At 41.3% G+C, this 12,599-nt stretch overlaps 1 protein-coding gene across 1 annotated transcript; it reads right to left on the reverse strand.

The window, feature by feature from the left end:
* Positions 1-867: 867 nt before the first annotated feature.
* Positions 868-2,294, reverse strand: LOC311491193 (C-X-C motif chemokine 9-like; the record flags this gene model as incomplete). Its single annotated transcript, XM_084549051.1, has 4 exons — positions 1,893-2,294; positions 1,614-1,725; positions 1,186-1,257; positions 868-943 (listed from the first exon to the last, which is right to left on the reverse strand). The coding sequence occupies exons 1-4, from the start codon at positions 1,951-1,953 to the stop codon at positions 868-870; spliced, it is 321 nt and encodes a 106-aa protein (XP_084405177.1). The 5' UTR covers positions 1,954-2,294.
* Positions 2,295-12,599: the final 10,305 nt, after the last annotated feature.

Genomic DNA, 12,599 nt, shown 5'->3' on the forward strand with positions numbered 1-12,599 from the left:
AGACAAATATTCAGCCATGTTGCAAAAAACTAGCAGTAGCAAATTACAGGTAAACAAGCCGACCGTCGCGGGTGCGCGCCCCGCTCAGAGACATCGTCCAGGTCAGAAGCTTATCATCCGCGTTGCTCGCGTCACGTGACCACATTGTAATCGCGCAAATTAGAAAATCGCGATATTATCGCAAATGCAATTAATCATTCAGCCCTACTTTTTAGTTAGAATAAAATGCCAAGATGTCAAATATTTAATAATTTTCAGATTTATTGTAGGTTTGTAGAACATCATCAACAGCATCATACGGCAAGAGTCAGGACTGTACATTACAATTACCAGTGGGTAACAAACAATACATGGATATATTCACAAGTGTAAAAAAATAAAATAATAAACTATATATATATATATATATGTATGTATATATATATATGTGTGTGTGTGTATAAATATATATATATAAAACAATAAAAAAGGTGCTTTAAATTACAAAAACAAATGTTATGAAAATGCAACATTCACAGACAATGTTTACCAAAAGTTTCACTGTTGTAAAGAAAAATACAGACTACAAACTACTTTCTCCTAATTAAACATAGCTCCTGTCTTTGCTTAGACCAGCAAACTTCATGAATCCACCTGCGTCATTGGTTAAAGACACTCCACAAAACATCTCCCAAGTGTTCATGGATGATGGAGAAGTAAATATTACTTCTCGCTGTCACCTTTAGCTGCCAGCGTGCAGAGCTGCAAACAGCCCTTTCGTTTGTGGACACAAGCAACAACTAACCATGTCTTAACACTGCGAACCTGGCTTCTCTCCTCTTATGAGCCTTGCTCCAACTGTAACAGTGACAAGCGAAGACTTTCTAATTATTGCTGCGGTGTCGGGGCTGATGTCGTTGTTTTTGGCGTGGTGGTGCTCATCTTTTTGGAAAGTTTGTCTTTCCTATGAAGAGAAAAAAAATAAATAAATAAAAGAGGAAAACATTTAGCCACCTCTTAAAATGAAGCAATATTTACTTCAAATGTTCAACCAAAGATAAGTAGCCAACGTAGCTTCCAAAACATTATGTACACTGGTGAAAATGAATGCATTCTACAGTCTTGCAATCCTCCTGCACCCTTAACCCAGCCCACTGACTTAAATGGGAATGTCAGAATAATAAAAACAAATGCTTATTTACTTACATTTTACGCACAACAGCCTTCGTGAAAATTTTAGGGTCAAGGCACCGTGAGCCGCCTGATTTCAGCATGATACTGCAAAACAAGTAGAGAACTGCAATGTAAACTGGCCTTTTAATCAATGACTTTTCAATTTTTTTTTCTCTTGCCACTGCAGGTACTTAGACTTAGACTTAGCATAATAAGCATAAGCAAAAATGTACAAATTAGCATATTAGCATATGGATAGAAATGTACAAGAAACAGAGATGGAAGAATATAAATTATATATACAGGGTAAGGTGTAAGGTGCAGTAGTGTCCATTAACATGAATAACACGGGGTTATCTGTTACAGAAGGGTGAGTTGTTGTACAGCTGGACAGAGAATGGTATGAATGACATGCTGTAGCGTTCAGTGTGGGAGCGGGGCTGGATCAATCTGTTACTTACATGACTTGTCTCTTGTTGCAGTATGGACTAGGATCATACTCCTTTACATCAATGATGGAGTTCCACGTTGCGGATCTGGATGTTTTTAAACACTGGCAGTCTTTAATAACAGCTGCAAAAAAAAAAAAAGTCACAGTATAAATGATGTAGAACAACTACAGATACATATTTCACCTTTACCAGATATGTCATACCCTTAAGCAGCATATGTTTTTAGGCATATTTTAGCTGATTACTAGCGGTATAGCTCTCTGTTATCCAATAAATTAGTACACTTACCAGCTGAGCAACAAATGGCAAGGCAGGCCAGGAGAACGATGCATTGGGTTGCAGAATTCATCTTCCTCTGAGGTGGTAGATACTGGTGAGTGAAGTTAAAATATTTGATGTCTTTAAGTGAGGTCTTGCAGCGTTTGCCTGTCCTCAGGTATGACGTATGCAGCGAGTCTTTTTCACCCTTCAAGCAGCACAAGATTGCAAGACTGTGAGCTACATGTTTTCTGCACCTCCTTTATATACACTCACACTTTGGTCGACGGCCAAGACCGGTTTCTCTGTAACTGCATGAAGAAACGTCTTCCCACTCTGCTTTCGCCAGCGCTTCAGTTTTCCTCAGAATCCATTGACACTCTCAGTTCCACTTCCTTTTAAAGGCTTCCTGTGCAGGGTATACGGACAGGATATAAATGTTGAGAAATGTTTGCCCTTTACACCTTTTCTTTACTCTTTATACCGTTTGGGTTCAGACACTCAGATAATAATGGCTGATTAAAACACAAGAACCCTTGTCATAACATACATCATACATCAGGTATAACATTATAACCACCTTCCTAATATTGTGCAGGTCTCCCTTAATAAATAAATAATAATCATTTATACTGTATTGATCCCTGAGGGGAAATTATGTTCCTGCTGTTTGACCCATTAATTCGTTCACATAGTAGTGTGTACAGTTGGAGCAGTGGGCTGCAGCCTCTAAGCAGATTGTGCCCTGGGAGCAGTTTGGGGAACAGATGTGAGGAGGGACACACAGCAGTTAACATGCTATACAGTAATAGCACAGAACTGCATGACTAGTAGTAGATAGGAAATTAGAGGGCAAGAGCTCTGTGCCAGAGAAAAGAAAGTGGAATTGATTCCTTAACAGTGCTTTCACTGTAATGACCAATGTTCTTGCTATTGTTTGTACAGCTGCATAATCTCACTACAAAACTATTTTTATTAGTGTGATAATTAATTCTTAGGAAATGTAGTAAGCCACATAGTTTGGTGTACATCGATCAGCCATACCATTAAAACCACCGACAGGTGAAGAGAATAACATTGACCATCTTGTGACAATACAATGTTCTGCTGGGAAACCTTTGCACCTGGCATCAAAGCAAATAGTACCTAAATGGTGATCCTGAGACTTGCTGGCACACACCCATGACGTGTTTTATTATCTTCTCATACATTGGAAGAGATATCGATTTGATCTAGTGTTTCACTATGTGAATTCCTAATAACTGTAAGAACGATAGTGCTGTAAGTAAGTGCGACCATAGTCTTGTTGTGTGGGAGTGAGAAGGAGACAAATGATTGTTGAGTCATTAGGTGCATGTACCGTTTGAGTTGTTGAGCCATACCGCCTTGAACTTAATCTAGGAGTCAAATGAATTGTGGCATGGAGGCAAACAATAACATGCTGACTCAGGAACAGTGTGAAGACACAACTAAGAAAAGATTTGTCCATCAGATCTCTCCAATCCAAAGAAAATGTGCGTGAAATATTTAACAGAGCTCGATCCTGTAATGTCATTTGACAAACATATTCTGTCTAAGCAAATTCATAGAAAGCTTTGCATAACTTCACTGAACCTGGTGCGGTCTGAATATATCACCACCAAAATATACATGTACCATGCCTACACATGGAGACAGTTTAAGCTTTTTTTATTTCAAACACTAACAGCTGTGGTTTAAACTCTTTGTACTGGTGGATTGCTGGATTACAAATTAAAACGTCTTTCATCAAAGTGAACTGCAAACAGCTTGTTGCAGGCTAGTAATCAGTTCTTAGTGTGTGCTACATGAGCGGAGAAAAAGGGAAATATCGCAGCACACTCCTCAAAAATTTCTCAAAGAACATCTATCCATCCCGTGACTAAGCTGTTTCTCAACTTCTTCTCTTCTCTGCTCTGTTCTCTTCTCTAAATGAGCCCAGTTTCTGCAGTTACGTAAATTCACAAAAAAAGCGTCTGTTATTGTTTTACATTTGTAATCAATCACAAGTCATAATGGAGCCTGTCACATACATCCCACCGGGAAAAGGGGATTAAGACTCTTAAAACTTTCTCAGGTTTTAAATCTTCAAACTGAGCTGCAGAGTTAATCAATAGTAAAATACACATTAAAATAAAACATTTATCAAAACATTGATAGACTGATTGTCCCAGCAGACAAATCTAACAGGTTATTGAGTTGCCCAAGTAGACAAATAAAACATTAAAACTGCTTATGTCGTCAATCCATGTGTCCCTTTGAGCACCCTGGTGTCAAGTTTCCTCTTCCTCTTGGTGAGAACTGTCTTTAGTACTTCAAACAATGACAATGGAGTTTGATGTAGGAATTGGAGCTAATAAATTCTGTTTTGCTGAAATCACTAAAATGTAAAAAGAAAGAAGACTATAAAGTAGATGGGGTGTACGACTGAGGAAGAAGGTGAAGACCAGAGCTGTGTTTTACCTATGCTTATGTGCCGTTATGGTCACAGCAAATGCCCAATTTTGCGTCCATCTGATCCTGTGAGGCTCCCAAGTTCAATCTCAAGAGTTCAAATGACACAAATGACAAACCTCAGAACCTCTGTGGTTGGGTCGTAAGTGGCCAGATTGTGTGCCATCAACCAAAACTGTGTTTGGCCCAGGAAAACTCAAGACCCTCTTTGAGTTCTTCTGCGAAGAAATAAATAGTCTGGAGGAGATGAATCTTGATGAATCTTGGATTACAGCACATAGAGCTCTTCTTCAAATGAAGAATAACAAAGATTATGATTACCCGAGGGCCATAACTGTGTCACGCCGCATTTGAACGGAAATATAAACACTGGTTAACCCGCTGTCATCTTATTATCTGTTGTAGCTTGGTTCAGCTGTGCAGCTGCAGATTTTTAGTCTTGGTAGGACATCTAATGGTTCAATGAGGTAATGTCAGTTTTATACTAGGACTTCTTACATAGTGGTGAAATCACAACAAATTAAACGGAGGAAATACCAGTTACTATTTGTGTTGGGGTGGTCTAGTTAAATATCCTGGTTCGCATCCTGTTTTTACTGTTTGGTATCAAGAAAAGTATGTGTCATTCTCAGTATGGGTGAAATAAGGATATTTACACTGAACAAAAATATAAACTCAACACTTTTGTTTTTGCTCCCATTTTTCATTAGCTGAACTCAAAGATCTAAAACATTTTCTATATACACAAAATAACCATTTCTCTCAAATATTGTTCACAAATCTGTCTAAATCTGTGATAGTGAGCACTTCTCTTTTGTCGAGATAATCCTTCCCACCTCACAGGTGTGGCATATCAAGACGCTGATTACACAGCATGATTATTGCACAGGTGTGCCTTAGGCTGGCCACAATAAAAGGCTACTCTGAAATTTTCAGTTTTATCACACAGCACAATGCCACAGATGTCGCAAGTTTTGAGGGAGCGTGTTCAGTACATTCACTCGAGACATAAGAAAGCATAGTAAACACCTAATAAAGGATTATTACAGTTACCTGTTATTGCCATTTATCAGTTGTGATACATAGCCACTGAAAATCATATCAAGTTTAATTTTAAGCTTTAGGTTTAGAAGTCTAAACCTAAAGCTTAAAATTAAAGGTGCAGTAGGCAGGATTGTGAAGATCCAGGATTTAGCCAAAAAATTTGAACATCGACAACTTCTCAGTCCCTCCCCACTTTCCGCTAAAGCCGCTAAAACCCAAAACGGTCTCCCAAGCCCCTCCCCCCACAAGGGAGAGCTGTGCACGATAGAGCGCGTGCATATTGGCCCTGGAATACTGTGCACGAGCAGAGAACCGAGAGAGAGCGAGTAAACAAACTAGCATGGAACACACCGACGTAACAACAACAAAATAGTTTTTATAATACCCTTCGTTATTGCTAAATAATTTGACCTAAAGTACAACGATACAGTCGTTATACTTTAGGTCAAAGTATTTAGCAATAATCAACTTTAGGACAAAACCAAGGTTAGGATGTTTCTGAAAGTAGCCTACATCGGTGATGTTTGCTATCAATAACAGTTAGAAGCATTCATTGTGGCGTTTTATTCCACAGTTTAGATTTATCAATTTGCTATGTGGTAGATATATGACCGCTACCTGTTGATGTGGTTCGACGTTTGAGAGTGAAGCTGAGGCACAGGCCTCAGACGAGGATTACGTCCCGGCTCCTTCTACACGCCCGCGGCCAAGTGATGCGACCCGTCGAGGCGTGTCCATGAGCAGTGATTGACACTGTAAAAGACTTGGAAGCAATATATGGTTTTATTTGCAATACATATTCATAGTTCTGTGTTGTTTCGAATGTTCGTGTATGTTGTCATGGCTACGGAGGTGACGGAGGAAGGTGAACGGATAAGAGTACACAAAAAGGGAAGAAAGGAGTGTACTCTGTAAATTGATGTAAATATTTTTGAGCGCCCTGTCAAAATGGCAACAAGCTCTTACGGTGTTGGTGGATGTTGAATGGAACGGTATTAAATGAGCGAAAATCTACCAACGTCTCATCAATATCTGTAAAGTAAAACCATTGATTGACCGGGGACCGCTACAGTAAGAGCTTGATGAGCAAGAGTTTGACGCTGCTGCTTGCCACCGCTGAGGAAGGAAATCGCCGCTGCCGGCCGCTGAGGATATCAACGCTTGGCCCCGTTGCCATGCTGCACAGCGTCTTAGCAACGGCTCAACGGATAACGGACACAGCAAGTAGCAAAAGTTGATCTCACAAACATTAGAGAAGTATGGAAGACACTCAAGCTTCATCCGAGAGCCTTATGGACATTAATGGACAGATTGTTACTCTTCAAAAGGAAATTCAGGACTATAAAGGACTGCTTCAAAATGCGAGTGAAATTACGAGGCAGGATATCCGGCAAACGATACAGTGTAAAGAGAAGACGTTGGCTGCGCTACAGTGTAACGTCCAGAACGCCACAGAGGATCCTCGCCGCTCTGTGCGTCCCAAAGTCCCAACAGAAAAAATGCTTGCTTATCAAAAAGAAGAACTAAGTAAAAAGGAAAAGAAACTCATAAGCCTATATGAACAGTGGAAAATGCAAGCACGTGAAGCAAGAGAGAAACTTAAATCAGATATAAGTGATGCACTCATGTCATCACTTGTGGACATTTTAGAAAAGGAAAGAGATGACATTTTGAGACTTTACACTGAAATAAGAACTCACATCGCACCATCAGCTGATTTGAGGAGGAAAATTGATGCATGTGAAGCAGTGACTCATGACATTACCAAAGTCATATATGAAAGACTAACAGGCGTTAATGGAGATTTTAATGCTGAAGTTGAAAGAAATCGTCTGCGTGAGCTGCTAGATCGTGATTATGCAATCTCCATCTATGGTTCCACTGCTGCACCATCAGGAATCACTCATCATTCCTCATCTTCATGCATCGCTTTGAGACGAGCTGAGGCAGCAGCAGACCTTGCAGCAAAGGAGGCTGAGTATAGGATCGTACAAGAGGAAGGCAAACAAAAGGAAAGGATCAAGGCTTTGGAAGAACAACACCAGAAAGAACTTGAAATTCAAAGGTCTGAGCTGGAACGTCTAAAAGCTGAAAGAGATGTGGAGGCAGCACGGGCCAGACTAGAATCCTACAACAGAGAAATGGTACAGTTAAGTGATGCACAATCATTTAGAGTGGAGCAGATGAGCCCACTTTCAGCCCCCCAGCCCCCTGCGCCATACTCACCTACAGTGCTGTCAGCGTCCCCTGATGTTGCTCAACTAGCACAAGCTGTTCAGGACAGTATCACACTTAACAGACTTCCAATACCTGAGCCTACAGTGTTTCATGGTGAACCAATACATTTTATTGAGTGGAAAGCCTCCTTCATATCACTAATAGACCAAAGGGGCATTTCTGCCTGTGATAAACTGTATTATTTAAAAAGGTATGTCAGTGGTCCAGCTCGTAAATGCTTAGAAGGAACCTTTTTTAGAAATGATGAGCAAGCTTATCAAGATGCGTGGAAAAAACTAAATCAGAGATACGGCCAGGCTTTTGTTGTCCAAAGAGCATTTAGAGAGAAATTATCAAATTGGCCAAAGATACAGACTAAGGATGCTGAAGGACTAAGGAGTTTTGCAGACTTCATTAATGCATGTCAGCTAGCCATTCCCCATGTAAAGGGCCTGGAAATATTAAATGACTGTGAGCAAAACCAAAAACTGACCCAAAAATTGCCTGACTGGGCAGCTTCTAGATGGAACCGTCAAGTTACAAAGGCCCAGTTAGATGGCAAAGACTTTCCAAGTTTCAAGGATTTTGCTGATTTTCTGTTGCTAGAAGCAGAAATTGCCTGCAACCCAGTCACCTCCATCCATGCTCTTCGCTCTTCAGAGTTATCCAGTAACAAAGATAACCTGAAAGATACTAGGAGAAATAAAGCAAGTGTATTCAGTACTGAAACAGCTGTGCACAGTGACAGAACATCATTGAGAGAAAACATGGGGCCTCAATGCATATTATGTAAAGGCACACATCAGCTCCATAAATGCCCTGTCCTCATGGAAAAGTCACTGGAAGAAAAAAGAGAATATGTCAAGGAGAACAGACTTTGTTATGGCTGTTTAAAACAAGGCCACAGTGCAAAAGAGTGTCGTCGTCGCCTAAAATGTGACACTTGCTCGAAAAAACACCCAACCTGCCTTCATGATGACAATTTCTTAAAAAACATAACAAGAGAAAGGCAAGTGAATACATCAGACACCACGCAAAATAGCATATCAGAGACAACAACTGCTGTATCACTCAATGTCGCCAGAGAGGGACAATCAGCTAGTACCTCAATGATTGTTCCAGTATGGGTGTCAACTACTGTTAACCCATACAGAGAAAAGCTTGTCTATGCCTTGTTGGACACTCAAAGTGACACTGCATTCATTGATCAGGAAGTGAGTTGTGAATTACAAGTAAATGGATGTCCAGTAAAACTAAAACTCACCACCATGATGGGAGAAAATGCAGTTACAAACAGTGAGAGAATATCTGGTCTCCGTGTTAGAGGTTACAATTCTGAAAAACACATTCTCCTCCCTCCTGCATACACAAAGGACCATATTCCTGTGAACCGAGAACACATACCAACCTGTGAAACTGCCAAACGCTGGAGTCACCTATCACCAATCATCGATGAAGTTCCACCACTCCTCAGTTGTGAAATTGGACTCTTGATAGGTTATAACTGTCCAAAGGCACTAGCACCTATACAAGTAATACTAGGCAAAGATGATGAGCCTTATGCAGTGCAAACAGAGTTAGGGTGGAGCATAGTTGGCAGTGAAACACCTCACCATGAAACAGACATGATGAACGGTCTCTGTCACCGTGTGGCTGTAAAAGAGATCCCCCCAGTAACTCCTATGGATGCAATTCGAGCATTAGAGAGAGACTTCAGAGAAAGCACGGAAAATGAGAAAACAGTGTCTCAAGAGGATCTCATCTTCTTGGACAAACTTAAGGAAGGCATAAGAAAGGATGAACAAGGACATTATGAAATGCCATTGCCTTTTAAGGAAAGACCATACATGCCCAACAACAGACAGCTTGCAGAGATTCGTCTTAACCACCTCAAGAGGCGATTGTCTAAGGATGAGAGATACAAGGAAGATTATGTTAAGTACATGAGTGACATAATCAAAAGAGGTGATGCTGAGGAAGCTAAAGATGATGGATTTAATGGCAACAAATGGTATATACCACACCATGGTATTTATCACCCAAAGAAACCAGAAAAGCTGCGAGTTGTATTTGACTGCTCAGCCAAACACAAGGGAACCAGTCTGAATGAGCACCTGCTTTCCGGTCCAGACATGATAAACAATCTAACAGGCATCCTCATACGCTTTCGACAGCATCAGATAGCTTTAATGTGTGACATAGAAAAAATGTTCCATCAGTTCAAAGTTCAAGAGACTGATCGCAACTACTTCCGCTTCCTATGGTGGAAAAATGGAGACTTAAGCACACAACCACAAGAGTATAGAAGTACTGTACATCTCTTTGGTGCAGTGTCTTCACCAGGATGTGCAAACTATGGATTAAAACATCTGGCCAAAGAGCACAACCTTGCATTTCCTCTAGCTTCACAGTTCATTGCCAGAGACTTTTATGTGGATGATGGAGTTACAAGTGTAGAGACAGTGAAAGAAGGAATTCAGCTGGCACAAGAGGCACGAGAAATATGCGCAAATGGTGGGCTCCGGCTACACAAGTTTGTATCAAACAGTGACTCTGTTCTAAACAGTATACCAACATCAGAGCATGCAACTGACATTAAAACAAAGGACCTTGCTTTCAGTGAGATGCAAATAGAGAGAGCACTAGGCATTCACTGGAATGTAGAAAGAGACTGCTTCACTTTCAACATCACACTGAAAGACCAACCACCTACACGCCGTGGAATATTATCCACCATCGCATCTGTATATGATCCTCTGGGATTCGTTGCTCCCTATCTCCTCAGTGGCAAAAAGATCCTGCAAGAAATGTGCCGGGACGATCCACTGCCTGAAGGTCTGAAACCACGGTGGGAGCGCTGGAAAAGGGATCTCATCAATCTGGAGAAAGTACAGATAGCCAGATGTTATGTGCCTACTGACTTTGGAAAGGTGGAGAAAAGAGAACTGCATCATTTCTCAGATGCAAGCACCACTGGGTATGGACAATGTTCTTATCTGAGACTTGTAAATGGGGATAGAGATGTTCACTGTGCCTTCATCATGGGAAAAGCCCGCGTCTCCCCCACAAAAGTCTCCACTATTCCAAGGTTAGAGCTCACAGCAGCAACGGTCTCAGTCACAGTGAGTAACATGCTTAAAGAAGAGCTAACTCACGACACTATAGATGAATTCTTTTGGACAGACTCAAAGGTTACTCTTGGGTACATACATAATGAAGCAAGACGGTTCCACACCTTTGTCGCAAATAGGGTGCAAAAGATACGCAACAGTACAGCACCCCAGCAGTGGTTGTACATTTCCACCAAAGAAAATCCTGCAGACCATGCGTCCAGAGGGACAACAGTGGAGGAACTACTGTCATCTGAGTGGCTCACAGGTCCCAAGTTCCTGTGGGAAAAGGAAATATATCCTCCAGCCAAGGTGATTCTGGATCTTCCAATAGGAGACCCAGAAGTAAAAAGGGTTCAAACATTCTTAACAAAGACTACTGCAAAAGTGAGTCTGTCTGACCGCCTCGTGAAATTCTCATCCTGGTCTAAGGCTGTCAGTGCTGTGGCTCGTCTCAAACGCCGACTCCTGAAAGACAAATCAAACACTCACTCTACAGTCAGTGAACGACAGAACGCAGAACTTGTGATCATCAAAGACATACAAAAACAAGCATACACGGAAGAAATAAAGACATTAAAAAATGGAAATCTATTACCAAGGAATAACAAGTTACATCCTCTTGATCTCTTCCTGGACAGGGATGCTGTGCTCAAGTTGGGAGGAAAACTGCGCTGCTCATCCCTTCCTAGCTCAGTAAAGCACCCAACAGTCATCCCCAGGCAGCATCATGCCACAAAACTGATAATTGCACACTGCCATGAAAAGGTTAAACACCAGGGCAAAGGCTTTACCATCAATGAAATCCGGGCCAGTTGCTATTGGATCCCGGGTTTAAGTCAAGCAGTTGCATCCTACATTCGTCAGTGTGTAACATGTCGGAGACTAAGAGGACATGCAGTAGGGCAAAAAATGAGTGATCTCCCAACAGAACGGATGGAATCCTCTCCCCCATTCACATACTGCGGGATGGACTGTTTTGGTCCTCTCCTGAGTAAACAAGGTCGAAAAGAGCAAAAAAGATATGGCTTACTCTTTACATGTTTCAGCTCTCGTGCTATCCATGTCGAAATGATAGATGATTTGTCAACTGATGCTTTCATCAACGGTCTACGTTGCTTTGTGGCACTGCGAGGCTCAGTGAGGCAAATTAAATGTGATCAAGGCACTAATTTTGTAGGAGCCAAAAATGAACTGAGAGCAGCTCTACAAGAACTGGACGTTGAAAGACTGGCAACCTTCCTTGCAGAACAGCAGTGTGATTTTGTGTTCAATACACCTCATGCAAGTCACGCAGGTGGAGTGTGGGAACGACAGATCAGAACTGTAAAAAATGTGCTCAACTCCACACTCTCTCTCTCACCTGGAAGACTCAATGATGCCTCCTTAAGAACTCTATTATATGAGGCTTCTGCTATTGTAAACAGCCGTCCTCTTACAACAGATAACCTGAATGATCCGAACAGTTTAGAACCACTCACTCCAAACCATCTAATTAACATGAAAGCTGTCACTACACCTCCTCCCCCAGGCAAGTTCATCAGAGAAGACTTATATGGCCGAAAAAGATGGAGACAAGTACAATATTTAGCAGAACAGTTTTGGAGCCGGTGGAAAAAGGAATATCTACACAACATCATGCTCAGACAAAGATGGCATGCGACCAGGAGGAATCTTCAAGTGGGTGACATTGTAATGGATACAGAGGAACAGCTTCCAAGATCAGACTGGAGACTCGGACGAGTCTCAGAGACAGTGAAAGATGATGATGGTCTTGTAAGAAAGGTCAAGATATGTTTAGGAGATAGACAACTGAACAGAAGAGGCAAATGCTTGAACAAAGTATCCTTGGTAGAACGTCCAGCTCATAAATTAGTTCTACTAGTAGAGGCCT

Source organism: Chelon labrosus (assembly GCF_963514085.1).
Source record: "Chelon labrosus genome assembly, chromosome: 1".
Lineage (NCBI taxonomy): Eukaryota > Metazoa > Chordata > Actinopteri > Mugiliformes > Mugilidae > Chelon > Chelon labrosus.